Here is a 14,222-nt window from a genome sequence, read left to right as displayed (position 1 = left end):
TGATGGCCACTAGATAATGGTAATATTCATGTAGTGTTTGGGAGGAGGTATAAAACCTGAAGAAGCCCTGTGTTTCCAGTGCGCACTTGGAGAGAGATGTGTTTTTCTCGTCCAGTCAGAAGTTTGTTCTTTTCTGTTTCCCTGCTCAATAAAGCTATACCCAGTTATATTTTATACAGTAATCCCTCCCATCTTCACTCTGGCCTGTAATATAGCTGGTTACTATTTTAAGAATATAAAATGTTGAAAAGTAGATGAGTATCAAACTGCTCTGAGACCTCCACCTATGAAACTGGTGTTCTGTGTGCATCTGGTATCATAATATTCTGCAGCGTTGTGTGCATCTGGTATCATAATATTCTGCAGCGTTGTATACCAGAAGAGTTTTTTAAACACAAGCGAGAATAAGGGAAATAAAGCCTTGCAGGTTTATCAGAGTGTGGGATCATGGGATAACACATTCACACCCGGATTTATAGGGGCTGGAGCACCATGGATGCTTTAGGCTGCCAGTGGGCTGGAAGATGAGTGGATGACCGTGGTTATGCAGCATTTTAAGCTCACTTGAATTGAGGTTCCCGTGGTCCAGCCTGATTCTTGAATCTGTATCTTCATCCCTTCCCTTGCAAGAGAACTGATGATCATGCAGTTAGTTACTTCAGTATGTGGCTACTTAGTTTAGGGGGTTTTTTTGATTGTTTTAAACAGGGTTGGTTTGATCCTCGGTCATCACACCATACGAGCTGTGCTGCCAGCATCAGGCAGAGTGGGGTCATGATGTCCATATTTATGTTGGCTTGGGTGCCTTGGAAGCATACTCAGTATACTGAAATGTGTTGTTTAATGATACCACCTTTCAGAAGCCTCATCCCTTTGGTTGGTACCTCCATCCCATCCCTACATTTTGTTGTGCTAGGATGAATGTACCTGAGAAGAGTCATATAAGTATAACCAGCCAAGTGATTACAAGATTTAAGTTTGAATATGTGTCCTCAACACCGATACCTCCTTAAAGCATGATGTTTTTCTTTCACCATTTGAAAACATGTCTGCTGCAACTCTTTGGTTCCTTTGTGCCTCAATATGACTGTATAACTGAAATAACGACAAAAATGTTGGTGTTTTTTTTCTTTATATGCTTATTTGAAATTCAGTTTTAAATTAACTTTGAGTTTAAAAATCATCTTTAAGAAATTGACAAAATTTCTATTTGGAGATACATTTTCATGAAAGCTGCAAGATATGGACATGAGCCAAAAATGCCAGTTTAACTGTCACCTAAAGCAAGCTTGTTTGAAACTGCAAGATTGTACCTTGTCTTCTAATTAATTCTAAATTTAGACCAGTTCGTAATGAGGGTGTTTTATCTTTTGAGATGAGTTATTGGGAGATGACTGCAATTCTGGCTGGATTCCATCTCAAGCTTGAGCTGTTCCTTTTGTTGATGTCAACCCCCTGCTGATAGCTCACATTGCCTTTGGAAATTGTTGAGAGAAACTCAAATCCTTGGCCTGGCAGAGCTCTCTTTGCTGTATGAAGCAGTTAAAAGCAATTTCGTGTTGCTAATTATTGTACAACGTGTGTCAGTTCTGAACATCCAGGTACACAGGAGAACCTGTTGTTCAGCCTCTTGACGCTGATGCTAAAGAAATTTTTAGGATATTAGAGAATTAGAGAAGAATCTGCTGCCTTCTCAACGTGTTAGCTGGGAATGGATTTGTAATGTGCTGTTGTGATACTTAACTTGTTTCTTTTCTTAATTTAGACTTGAAATTAAAAAGTTACTAGTTTAATTGTATTAAAAATAAAAAAAAAATAATCAAATCCTCCCTGCCTGTCATTCAGAACCTTTTAGTTTTAGGCAGGATGTGGACTTAAAGCAGCCCAGTTATTCCACAGTAAACATGTATGATAACTCTCAGGTACTTTTTAGAAGTGTTTTTTCAGCATTCTTCTAGGGACACACCTAATTTGCAGACAGAAATAGGAGACTGAGGCTAGCCTCATTTTCAGTAGCAATGCAGTATGACAAAATTCTGGCCCCACTTGCACTCCTGAGCTTGTTGTTGAGTAGAAAATACCACTGCATGCTGGAACCTGTAGTCCTCTTCGCTGCAATTCCATTTTAAGATGAGGCCAGCTTTGTGAAAAATACTGGTTGCCTGATTGCTCCTGCTGTGTTATCCCAGTGGGTGTGTTCTGAGTACTGCTTGAATAGAGGAGAGACAATCAAGTCTCACCAGCTTGCAGGCTGCCAGGGCAATACAGTACACGGGTTTAGCGTGGGTTTGAATATGTATTGTAGCTGAGTAGCAGCAGAAGGTATAGAACAAGTGGCCAGTACAACAAATAGTGGCGTTCCCTGTGCTTTGGCCTGTAGGTACCACTAGTGTTCTATGCTTCATTTCAGGAAGCAAAATGTGCTGCTGCTTGGCACAAGGACTGAAAAGGTAACTTGTATGAATTTTACTTTGGTAAATATCTGATTACACTGTCCTGTCTCCGCTGCTGGAAGAATTCAGACAGACTGTTGTACAGGGAAGCAGGAAGAAGCTTTTTCTGGTAGATGGACAAATATGTATTTGGTGACCAACATGTTACCCTTTTTTACAAGTGAGCACAGAGCAGTCATGTAAGGATTTTTTTCATTAGAAAGCCAAAGCTAAATAGTAGAGCTCATTCAGATTTAGTTAGTGAAAAAATGTATAATAGGAAGCAGGCTATGCCAGTGCACATCTGCTCTAGGTTTCTTTTCTGACATTACTGTATTAGTAAGGAGTGACGTTTTTCACTAGGACAGTGATGTCAACAAAGCTTTTGACCAGCTCATTTGGGTGCTGGAATGTTCCTTAATAGATTCTCTGAAGCCTGGGGGTTTTTACTTGCAGAGAGGTTACAGTATAGATGCTGCAATACTGCTGTGCATGGTGGCCCGACTAACAACTCAACCTATTTATTATTTTTTAAAAGCTGACTCTGTGTGTGTGAGGTTGTGGGGGGTGTGAAATGTCATGACATGGTCGTGATTTGTCTCTCTTAGAAGTATCAGTGACAGAAGGAAGCCAGAGTGGTATTGGTAAGCACAGCGGGATTTGTGAATATAAATTTCAGTTCATCATGTGGAATATGAAAGGATCAAAGCTATCTGTTCTTAGTTTGGAGTTTTGTCAGATATAACCTGAGTGCTTCTCTTTATCAGGAGTGGTGGTTGTGGATGAGTTGCACATGCTGGGAGACTCTCATCGAGGATATCTGCTGGAACTCCTTCTGACCAAAGTTAGATATGTTACAGAGAAGGTTGCAAAACGGTTGGTAGACCAGGATGTTTGTCTTTTCATGTTAAATTATGGATGGCTCTAAATATTTTGTTCTCTGGGTGATTGGAAATTTGGGTTAGCTCCAGGGTTTTTATAAGAGTGATGACCTAGACTATTTTGGTTATTAAGGTCTCATCATACCACCTCTCAGGGGCCTGCTGTTGTAGTCAAAACCTCTTTTCCTTATGGTTTTCAATTTGTATGCCACCATGGGATTCATTCTCTCAGGAAAAGAAATAAGGCTGAAGCTTTCATTTACTTTGTTAGCCTATTTAAATTTTTTAAAACACTTTGGATTTCTTTGAACGTTTTTGCTAGCAGACTTGCCCTGCTTAATTTTTCAGTGTTTCATGGAATGGGGTATTTATCCTTCTGAAATGTTCAGGTATTGTGGAAGACTGGGCATGCTGTTACCTTGTCAATGGTGAATTGATCAGAAGACTTAAGAGGTTGTGCCAGTAGTTAGCACTGCTCAGGGTGATCTGTGGTTTTGCTTATAACATGCGATAGCCTAGTGGTTGCGTGGTTTCCTGCCTTTAGCACAACTGATTGGACACTGGGGAACAGATTAGATGTTTAAGAAGAGTTTTAGAGGCTTTTAAGAATTCAGTATCTAGACCCCTAGCACCGAACTGTCCAGCAGTTCCACAGTGCCTGAACACAGACAAAGGCAAACAGAGGAGGTGGTGATTCAATCTTAATCTTTATTGATGGTGCTGAGAGAAGAGTCAAAGTCAACTGTTCCCATTGCACCAAAATCCATATTTTGCCAATTTTCTCTGCTGCTTCCCATCTTGTGAGTCGTACCAGTGCTGGGCTAAGCATAGACTACCTATTTAGTTCTGGGGGAACTGCCACTTCTACATTGGCTCTCCACCAGACATTTTAGGCAGTGTTTCCCATCCTGATTTCCAGGATCCAGCAGTGTTCTGGGTCTAAACACCTCTGACTTTTTCTCATATTCTCCCATTAAGTCCTGGAAGCCAGTGTACTTCAGAGCAGCATGAGTGGCTTTGCCACTCCTTTTACCTTGGCTTGTCATGTAGCTGCAGCACAGGTGCAGGTCCACACTCTGCTTGCATTGAAGAAGCAAGAAGGAGAAAACATTTGTTGGGGAAAAAGGGACAGATGCATCAAGGAATGTTCCTGGGAAGGCAGTACTTCAGCCTTTGCCGTATAGGTGCTAGGGCCCAGATTCTCCATCTCTCCATCATGGTCAAGTTGACAGTGGTTCCTTGTACGACTTACTGACATGAAAGAGGTGGCTGCTATTTTTGTTTTAGAATCCACTTGAGATTCCTGGAGTTCAAGACCACATTTTCTCTCAAATGTCCTCGTAAGTCTCTGGTGCTTTTTTCCCTGTTATTTAATGGGAGCCCCTTTATCCAAATTCTTTAAACATAGTCCAGCCTGATTGATTATCAGAATGACCAGTGCTTTTAAGAGCTTTTTACATGGTTAGCTGGACATCCCACTAAAGTATAAGGCTGTGTCTTCGCACCAAGAGAACGTTCTCTGATGGCCATTGTCAGCGTGGGTGCCCTTGCTTCTCCATGTGGCTTTTGCAGACCCAGGAAAAATTCTGCAGCAGATTTTTCTCTTCCCCAGTCAATGAGTGTGTTGTGGAGCTGGAACATTTTTAATCCTTGAAGGTCAAAAGTTGCTTTAAGGGAGGAAGAGGTCGAAAGTTGCTTTAGGGGGAGAAATGTGCAACCTAGGTGGCAGGAACTGTACTAGCAAATGCTTGAAGAGCTTGGGTAAGAGGGAGTCTGCCTCTCTACAGCTTTCTTATTTCTGTCTCATCAGTGACTGGCCTTTTTTACTCTAGCTTCTGGGTAGTCTTGTTTCCTCTATCTTGTCTTTGCCAGGATTACCAGGATCTTCTAAGCAGGTTCAGGCTCTTTTCTGAGCTCACATTGATTTTTATTTTTTAAAGTTTCAATTTGTGGCTCAGTGCAATGCAAATGAGTAGTTTTTAAACGTAGGCTTAGGAGTATAAAAAAAACCCCTATTGTGTGGATGTAAAAGCCTGAATTAAAATATACATTTGGGTATCTAAATTAGTGGTTTGTGTTATAAGGTCTGTTAAGAGTCTATTACTTCTCACTGCCTTTAGTGGAAGGCAGCACTGTTCAGCACTTTGAGAACTGAAGCTGCTTTCTTCTTTGCTGAACTAAGGGCTTTGGTACCCAGCTCTAGGAAGACCTTATTCTAGTATTATTTGTCCTGAAATTGAAATAAATGGAAGTGTTTTAATTAAGGCATTTAAGCTTAGAAAGACTGCAGTGGAGACTGGACCATTCCTTTATTTGCATGTTTTTGTTAACGGCAAGGAAATAGTTGGTCGATTTATTTATTTGTTTTCAGTTTCTCCAAATCTGCATTCAGTTTATGGCCGTTGTTACCCAAAGAAGCTTAAAGTTTAGGTTCAAAATGATAAAAAGTTGAAGTGTCTTGTTATCAGTGCATAACCTGACGTTGTGTTTGCTAAGAGTAGAGTATGGCTTGTTTCTTTTTCAAGAACTTGAAAAGAATACCTTTGCACTTTAGAGTCTGAAAGGAAGTAGCTTGAATTAGTTTTTCTGAATCCTGTTTTCCAGAACAGTAGCCTGTGTTGTCACTAACTTTCATTTTCTTTTAATCACTTCCAGACAGGTGAAGATGACCAGTCCTGGTTTTGGTGGGATACAGGTAATAGGCATGAGTGCTACCCTCCCTAACTTGGGACTCCTAGCCTCATGGTTAGATGCAGAGCTATACTGTACGGATTTTCGCCCTGTGCCCCTCAAGGAGTGGGTGAAAATTGGCAGCAACATTTATGACTCCTCCATGAATTTAGTGCGAGAATTCCAGCCCAAGCTTCAACTAAAGGTAACAAAACTCTGAGCAGTGGCTTTGGGATAACACCTTTTTTACAGCTAAAATTAAAAAGACAGCTAGTGGTATTTTTAATTTTTTTTTTAATAGGTGACATTCCTGATTTCATTGTTTACTTCATAGATGGTATGCTTAAACGGAGAACAAAATTTGGTTTTTTGTCTTCTACTGATTTAAATAAAAAAGAAAACAAGCCACACTTACACTCATGAAGTTCTTAAAGTTTCTTGAATCTGACTTGAAGACAAAATTGACTTTGCAGTTACCCTGTTTCTGTGCACTTGACAGGTATAAAAAATTTGATTCTCCCTTCACCCACCGCTCTACCTTGTGTCCTGGAATCTACTTCACTTTCATAAATTAAAGTATTTCCTAGTTAGTCCAAGGAATTTGCATTAATCATTGGGAGAATATATTTTCATTAAAATCTGGTATTGAACCTGCTTATGTTAAACTCTTAAATGATCTAATTTTGTAGTGATTAGAAGGCAGATGTCCATCCTGATTCTTCTGAATCTGTTTTCAGTATTTAGTCCTTTTGTGCACTTGAAAAGCATGTGAAAAGTTAAGAGTAATGTACTATAATGATTTGGAAGAACTAAATGAGTAGAAATGGGAAATTTGCACTCACTTGTAGGTTCCTTTTCTGTGTAGTCTTTGAAAGATGAATTCTCTCCCTGGTCCATTCAGCTGCTCTGTGTAATATTAGTATAGTTGGACAATATAGGCTCAATGCCAGAAATATTTTGGAATATTTTGCACCCAGTTCTCCTTGTGTGCAAACGTTCTGTTATCAGTAGTATGGTGACACAACAAAGGAAAAGGATCCCGGAAACAAAAGGAAATGCTGGTGACAAGAGTATTCAGAAGCCTGCTTTTATGTGGTCATATTGAGAAGATGATGTTGCATCTCCTTTTCTGCATATCTTTTGGAGTAGTTGCTTTGGATGGGTACTAGATTAAGTGAGAGGAAGAACTAGATTAAGTGAGAGGAAGAATTAACGAAGCTTATGACTGAACAGTTTAAGGCAGTTGGCTTATTTTATAAGATCAGGTGATCTTCTTGGGCTTGAAGTCTGTTGCTGGACCTTCAGACCTCTGTTCTGTGCCTCAAACTGGACCAGGAAAGGGAACTTGATGACCTCACCACTTCTGCTGAATTTGGCTGAATCCTTACTGAGCTTTTGATGTGTATATGCAGTTCCTGCCATTGCTCCCCTGTTTTCATTTGCATTTTAGGCTTTTTATTTTTTACTGCACGCCTACCTTTTTTCTCTTCCTCCTTTGGCCTGCTTGCTAGAAGACAATCTGGCTTAGCCAAGCAAAACAGATCAGTTGCAAGAACTCTCTTAGGATCTTAAAACCAAAAAGGCAAGCTATAAACAGTAGGGTTTTGCATGCACATCTATATAAGTATCCATAAAAGCCTTCCACTGTGCTCTGAATACTTGTGGTCCTTGGTCAGCAGTGCTTGCTGGGTGCCTCTTGTTGGGGATGCTCTTGGACTACTACATCTTGCTTTTAGTTCAGATATCCTAGTTGATAAATCTTCCTTAGTTACTGTAGAGGGATGTTTTCCCCTGGGGCTCTTCCTAGTTCTTCCCCACTGCTGTTAGCCATGACATAGAGGTTACAGTGATTTGTTTCTGCACTGTGTGGCCTTCATTCAGAAACAGATTTATGCAAGCAAGACGTAAAACCTTAGATGTATTCATGGGTAGGTCTAGGACTTTCCTCAACAATGTGGTCATACTGGTGCTTGGACTTTCTAAAGCAAGATGGAAACTTAAGATAACAGTGCTTCATCTTCTTTGTTTGCTTCTCTTTCTGACTTGAAGTAGAAGATTCCTACTGTCACACAGAGGAATGACAGCATTTACAAACCCCAATCAGTGTGAGAGTGCACTGAAAATATTTTGTCTCAATTCAGGGAGATGAAGACCATGTTGTGAGCCTGTGTTACGAGACTGTTTGTGATGGCCATTCAGTCCTGCTCTTCTGTCCATCCAAGAACTGGTGTGAGAAGCTGGCAGACATCATTGCCAGGGAATTCTACAGTTTGCAACAGGCTGAGAGTAAGAGAAAAGTAGTTAATAGAAGACTGTAGTATGCACAGTGTCTTTAATGAAGATTAATTTTAGTAGAAACTATAAAAAATATTTTCTCTCTCTCAAGGTTCTGCAAAAAACTCAGCCCTCGCCCCAGTTGTTGTGGATAGAGAAGGGATCGATGAGGTTCTGGATCAGCTGAAGCGTTCTATCTCAGGCCTGGACTCTGTGCTCCAACGTACTTTGCCGTGGGGAGTGGCATTTCATCATGCAGGTATTCCTGAATATCTCAGTCTTGAATGGTCAAGTCATGTCAGTTCTTTTTGCTGTAGTTAGCAGCAATTTACCAGTTGCTTTTTGAAGCCTTCTGTAGTTTGTGACCGAATTAAAATGTTTCGAGAATCTTACAGTTAGAGGTAAACTTGAAATTCTTTTATTGTGGCTGAAGACTTTAATTCACTAATTGTTATGATAAATCTTCTCTCTGTTCTGTTGGGTAACAGCAACTTTTTAAATACAACAACTTAAATTTTTTTTGTGAAAAGCCTGAAAAATTAGCTGATTTGCAGCCCAAGGATTTTCAAGTTGTCCCTAAAGCTGACAGAGTATTTCAGAGCAATTTTCCTCAACTTGATACTGAAATAGATGAGTAAATAAAGATAGTATAACAATGAACATAAAAATAAAAGGAGCATGTGCTGCAGTGCTTCTGGCTAGATCTTTTATTTCTTACTTAAGTAGGTAATAGCGTGTGTCACCTGTTGATCCACTGAGAGAAGGGACTGATGCTGGAAGAGAGAATAGTAGCTGTGGCATTGAATATATAGGGGGAATAATTCCAAATGCTTATACAGTGTGGGTTTCTTTCTCAAGAATAAAATAGGCTTGAAGCCCTCAAACGAATGTAGAAAGATACATATTAGACCTGTAATCTAGAATGGAAATAAGAAGGATTCCAGAGTCAGGATGGCGAATGACTAAATCCTGGTTCCCTACTCTGTGTGTTACATCCAGTTTTCTTCTTATTATTTTATTTCTTTCTTTCTTTACTTGAGTGCTTGTAGATATGTAGTAAATAGTTGTTCATCTTGCTACAATATGTACAAGCACTTCAGAAAAGCTCGTTTATAATTATTACTGCCAACTGAATAATAAAAACTTAATGGTGACATTTTGCTTCACTTATGGTTCAAAAGATGTTAACTGAGGTAGTGTTGCGAGTCTAGTTCCTAACACTGAATGGCAAATGTTCATTAAGTTTGTTTGTTTAGACTAGATATTAGGAAGTATTTCTTTGCAGAAGGGGTTGTTGGGCGTTGGAATGGGCTGCCCAGGGCAGGGGGGGAGTCCCCATCCCTGGAGGGGTTTAAGAGTCGGGCTGACCCAGTGCTGAGGGATCTGGTGGAGTTGGGAACTGTCAGTGCTAGGTTCACGGTTGGACTAGATGATCTTCAAGGTCCTTTCCAACCTAGATGATTCTGTGATTTGTTCTTCCCCTTGCTTGACAGTAATATTATTAGCTCTTAAATGCAGTCTCACTATTACTAGGTTTGCTAAAAGTCATCTCTCCCCAGGTCTTACTTTTGATGAACGGGACATCATTGAAGGAGCCTTTCGCCAGGGCTTGATTAGAGTCCTAGCAGCAACCTCCACGCTCTCATCTGGAGTCAATCTGCCTGCACGCCGAGTAATTATACGAACTCCCATGTTTGGTGGCAAACTGCTGGACATTCTTACTTACAAGCAGATGGCTGGAAGGGCTGGCAGGAAAGGAGTAGACACAGAGGGTAAGCAGAGGCTTTATTAACATTCTCTAAGAACGGTGTTAACCTGATTAAATCCAGGGCAGTGCTTTGCAATTAGTGACTAATCATGATGAATTCCTTTGGTATTCAGTATGATTAAGTTAATCAAGATGAATTTGTTTGGTATTAATGGAGTAAAAATTGTAATTCCCAGGGGATTCTTTTCACTGCATAAGACTTACTTTGGTATTTACACGTCAGTTACTTCAGGAATGGGCTGTTTTTTCCTTTGAATTCTTGTTTAGCTTCTAACGCTGTGTTGTTTATTTGCCTTAATTCTGTGATCCATGGTCGGTTTACTAAAGCATTTACAGTTTTAGTGAGAAAATTTACAGTAAACTCTCATTGGACAGGCCTAAAATGTAAGAAATGCATTTAAAGTCTACAACCATAATTTGACAAACTTCTGTTGTCTGAAGTTCTGATTTGGATTTATTAAACTTCCAATAAGTTTAACCATAACTTTTATGGATCTTGAAAGTAGTAATGCGACAGAGACAGGGAAATATGAACAGTAGTTCATACATAATATGGTGTCTTAATGCACACAGCAGCACTGATTGATGTTCAACAAAATAATACTGCCTGTTACTTTAATTTGCAATGGAAATATATCTTCATGGATGATATTTGGAAAAATCATATTGTAGCAGTATAAACACAGTAGAAAATAAGAAGTTCAGCAGAAGGGGGAAGTGAGATTTGCCCTCCTGATGGTTTGATTGGTGCTTGCTGGAACCCTATGTAAGCAGACTGTTCTTACATTTAACTTTCTATTTTTGCCAGAGTAGCATAGCAACAGAGCATTTTGCGACCTATATCTCTCTGAGCTATCCCTGTGTGTTCAAGAAAAGGGCAGCTGCATGCTGTATTTTGAAATTTTCCAGACTTTGTCATTTGAGTGTAGCTAGCAGGTGTAAAATTACATTATTCCTTGAAATTTCCTTTTTTTTCCCCCTTCAAGTTACAATAATTAGTACCCTTTTGTGACAGTTCTGATGTGGCTGTGTTTTGCACAGTAAGCAGTTGATTTTATGCTGATGAGCTTCATGAATGTACCATTTTTTTTCCACTCCGCAGAGTCTTTTGGATGAGAACATAAAGTTACATTACCAGCTGCTACTCTTTGACAGAGTAGGGAGACTGGAGGACAGCAACTTCAGCTGGAAAAAATGTGGATATGAAATTCAGCTGACAGACAGAAGATAAATGCTGTTGGGTTGATTTCCTTCTCCCCTCCCAACATTGTAGTGTTGAATTGTCTCAGGTTTTGATTTTGAATTTTTTTTTCTGATTTGATGGAAATCTAACCCCATCATTTTAGAAATGAAATTGGATTATTTTTGCATTCATCAAAACTCATGTTCCCAAGGTGGAATAGGTAAAGCTGTTCAATATTGCTGAACAAAACCCAGAAATACAATAGAGGGCCTTTTTTGCTTTTAATGGAATTTTAGGCCTAAATAGCCAGAGTCTTCTGGTGTTTGTCTAGTCTGATGCTAACCTAGACTTCCTCTCTCATCTGAAATGTTGTTCAATAATTTCTTTAGTTCCTTTTTTTTTTTTTTTTTTACTGTTTACTAGGTTGTAATTATTGGCTTTAAGTTCTCAGTGGTACCTTGGGAAAGGGTTTCACCCAAGTCTTGAATGACTGTCAGATAATGTAGAGCCAAGTGGATACCTGTCTTCTGTTAGATTTATCACATTGAAGAGTCAAAGTTTTCAGAGGGAATTGTAGGTCACGTCAGAACCCAAAAATGAAATGCACGAGTGTTCTTTATTGCTAAAATCAAAATAAGCTTTGCTTTCACAAAACAATGCTTACAGGCAGTTTATCTCATGTACTCTCAGCATTGGCAAAAGTACATGGTCAACAGATGTCAAAAGTTTCACCTGGCAGAATAAAAAAAATAAATCCCAGAGACACATCCCCTGAGCTTGTCTTTCATCCTGGAATTCATTTATGTAATCATGTTTAAGCTGTATTCAGTTACTCACCTATGCTGTATTTATGGTATTTATTCTGTTCATTAAATTTAAGTGCAGTTGTGTTTTCATTACCTCTGGATTTGCTAATTACTGCAGCATTACTACAGCTACGGTTTTATCATAACTTAACATTCCTAGGATCTTACAAAGATACCCACTACCAAAATTACCATGGTGTCCAGACTGCATGCACTTAAATCTTAACAAGTTATCATAAACCTATCATGATATTTACTGTACAGCTAATCCAAATCTAATGCTCTCTTCTTAGTCAAAGGCAAGCTTGTCTTACCCATAATTCATTTATATTGTGCCAACTGGCAAAGCTTCTGACTAGCTAGGTCTCCCAGGGACCTAGTTTCTCTGGAATGACTTTGTTGAAAAAATCTCCTTTATGTGACCACTGCATTCTGCATGGATAGTGTCTGTACTAATATCTCATTAAAGGAATTGGCCTATTATTTTTTTTTTTTCCATGGCTCTGGGACCTTTTTTGTCTCCCACAGAATTTCAGTAGTTAGGGATTAACCTAACAATGTCTGATAGAGAATTTTAAGGTAAGGTATATTTAGATGTACTTTCAGTGGAAGCCATTCAAAATACTTAAGATTTTTTTGTCTGTGTGTATATGCATAAATGAAACTTCGGAGTTTACTTAGATTAATAACTTTGGGTTTCTGAATTACTTGGTGTTATTTCATTTTGGGAGTGGAAGCAGGTTGACTTAACACAAGCTGTCAAAGTGCTATGCAACTTTTATGTTTTCTTCTTGCTTTTGAGAATCTTTTCAGTTTATTAATGTAGTGCAGAAGAAGAATTGGTGCCACTGTATATTATAGTTCCAGTCAATTCCAGAACAAGAAGTGAGGGTGGTTCAGCAGGCAAAGCAGATGCATAGAGAAGCTGTGGAAGCTCCTTAGGTGTTTTGTCAAGACCCTGACCAGCCTAATGTAGCTTTGAAGTTTGCTCTGCTTTTAATTCTTAAGTATTATGCATCTGTGGAGTTCTTATATAGCAATGGATATACACTGTTTAAGGTTAGAAAGGTTTTTTTCTCTTATTCAGCTTTTTCAAAAATACCTGGTTTTCCATTCCAATAATATGTCCTTGGTGAACTCTATGTAGCTATTACGGTGCTAATATGCAATACTAAGGTAATTAACTTTTTTTCTGTTTTTTTTTCTTTTTTTTTTTTTCCTTTTCTTATAGGTGAGAGCATTTTAGTTTGCAAACCTTCAGAAAGATCAAAAGGGTCTGCTCTTCTTCAGGGATCTCTCAAGCCTGTTTGCAGTTGTTTGCTTAGAAGAGAAGGGGAAGGTGTTGCTTCTAGTATGAAAAGAGCAATACTTGAGGTACAGTACACATGGAGAGGGATTAGAATTGTACTTTCATTCTTGTGATTGTAGGATGGTTTCTTTTGTGACACCACCAAATGTTTTCTGTGCACTTTTTCTTCTGTTTCCTCCCTTGTCAACCCAAGCAGCTTGGGTCTGCCAGCTTGCTTCAGTATTCAGCATTTTGTTTGGTGTGTTTCAGTCTCTGCTTGCTGCAGATTAGGGCGTGAGCACACTCAAACAAGGGTTACTAAACTTTGCTTTGGTATTTAGATATATTCAAACTGCAGGCAGAAATAAGTGTCGTTCTTAAACTTCGTGTGTGACCTGACAGTCTTAACTGAGAGATACTTGTTAATTACTGATCCCAGAGGCTTTGTAGACTGAATTGGGCCATAATAACATTGGTAAAACCTTGTAGGGTCCCTTATTTCCCCCCTCAACTTATCTACCTCTTTTGCACAGAAATAATTGAAATTTTGTGAATACATTTTTGGTGAACAAACAAACAGGTGTAGTACCCAATTCTGTCCCTCTAGCCTGCCCTCCTCTGTAGGGTTCCTACAGGAGTAAAAAGGACCAAAAGGGTGTTATTCCACATAGGTGAGCTTATGTCCTTTTCCGGACTTGCTTTTGGGCTTGAACTGAGCTTAGACTCTTTTAAATACAGTTTGTTTGCTGTACTACTCCTGCTGTCTTTTGAAAGCTGCCTGCTGTGGTACTTCGAACATGTTTGTGATTCTGTAGATTTTGAATTTTTAGCAGACTGATGGAATTTCTAAATGCATTTTTCTACATAGGTGCTGTCTAAAACATGGGAGCTCCTTTCTGGTGGTGCTGCTTTACAGCATG

General features: G+C 39.2%; 1 protein-coding gene across 1 annotated transcript in view; it reads left to right on the top strand.

Moving 5' to 3' along the window:
• Positions 1–14,222, top strand: part of POLQ (DNA polymerase theta) — a 54,020-nt gene that overhangs the window by 6,947 nt on the left and 32,851 nt on the right. The window contains 6 exon segments of the mRNA XM_074808995.1: positions 3,200–3,308; positions 5,969–6,188; positions 8,125–8,269; positions 8,370–8,516; positions 9,817–10,029; positions 13,246–13,388. Of these exon segments, the coding sequence (XP_074665096.1) occupies positions 3,200–3,308; positions 5,969–6,188; positions 8,125–8,269; positions 8,370–8,516; positions 9,817–10,029; positions 13,246–13,388 (977 nt within the window).

The sequence above is a fragment of the Strix aluco genome, chromosome 2 (assembly GCF_031877795.1).
Source record: "Strix aluco isolate bStrAlu1 chromosome 2, bStrAlu1.hap1, whole genome shotgun sequence".
Taxonomy (NCBI): domain Eukaryota; kingdom Metazoa; phylum Chordata; class Aves; order Strigiformes; family Strigidae; genus Strix; species Strix aluco.
The sequence above is the reverse complement of the archived record's forward strand: the minus strand, read 5'-3'. Positions and strand labels throughout refer to the sequence as shown.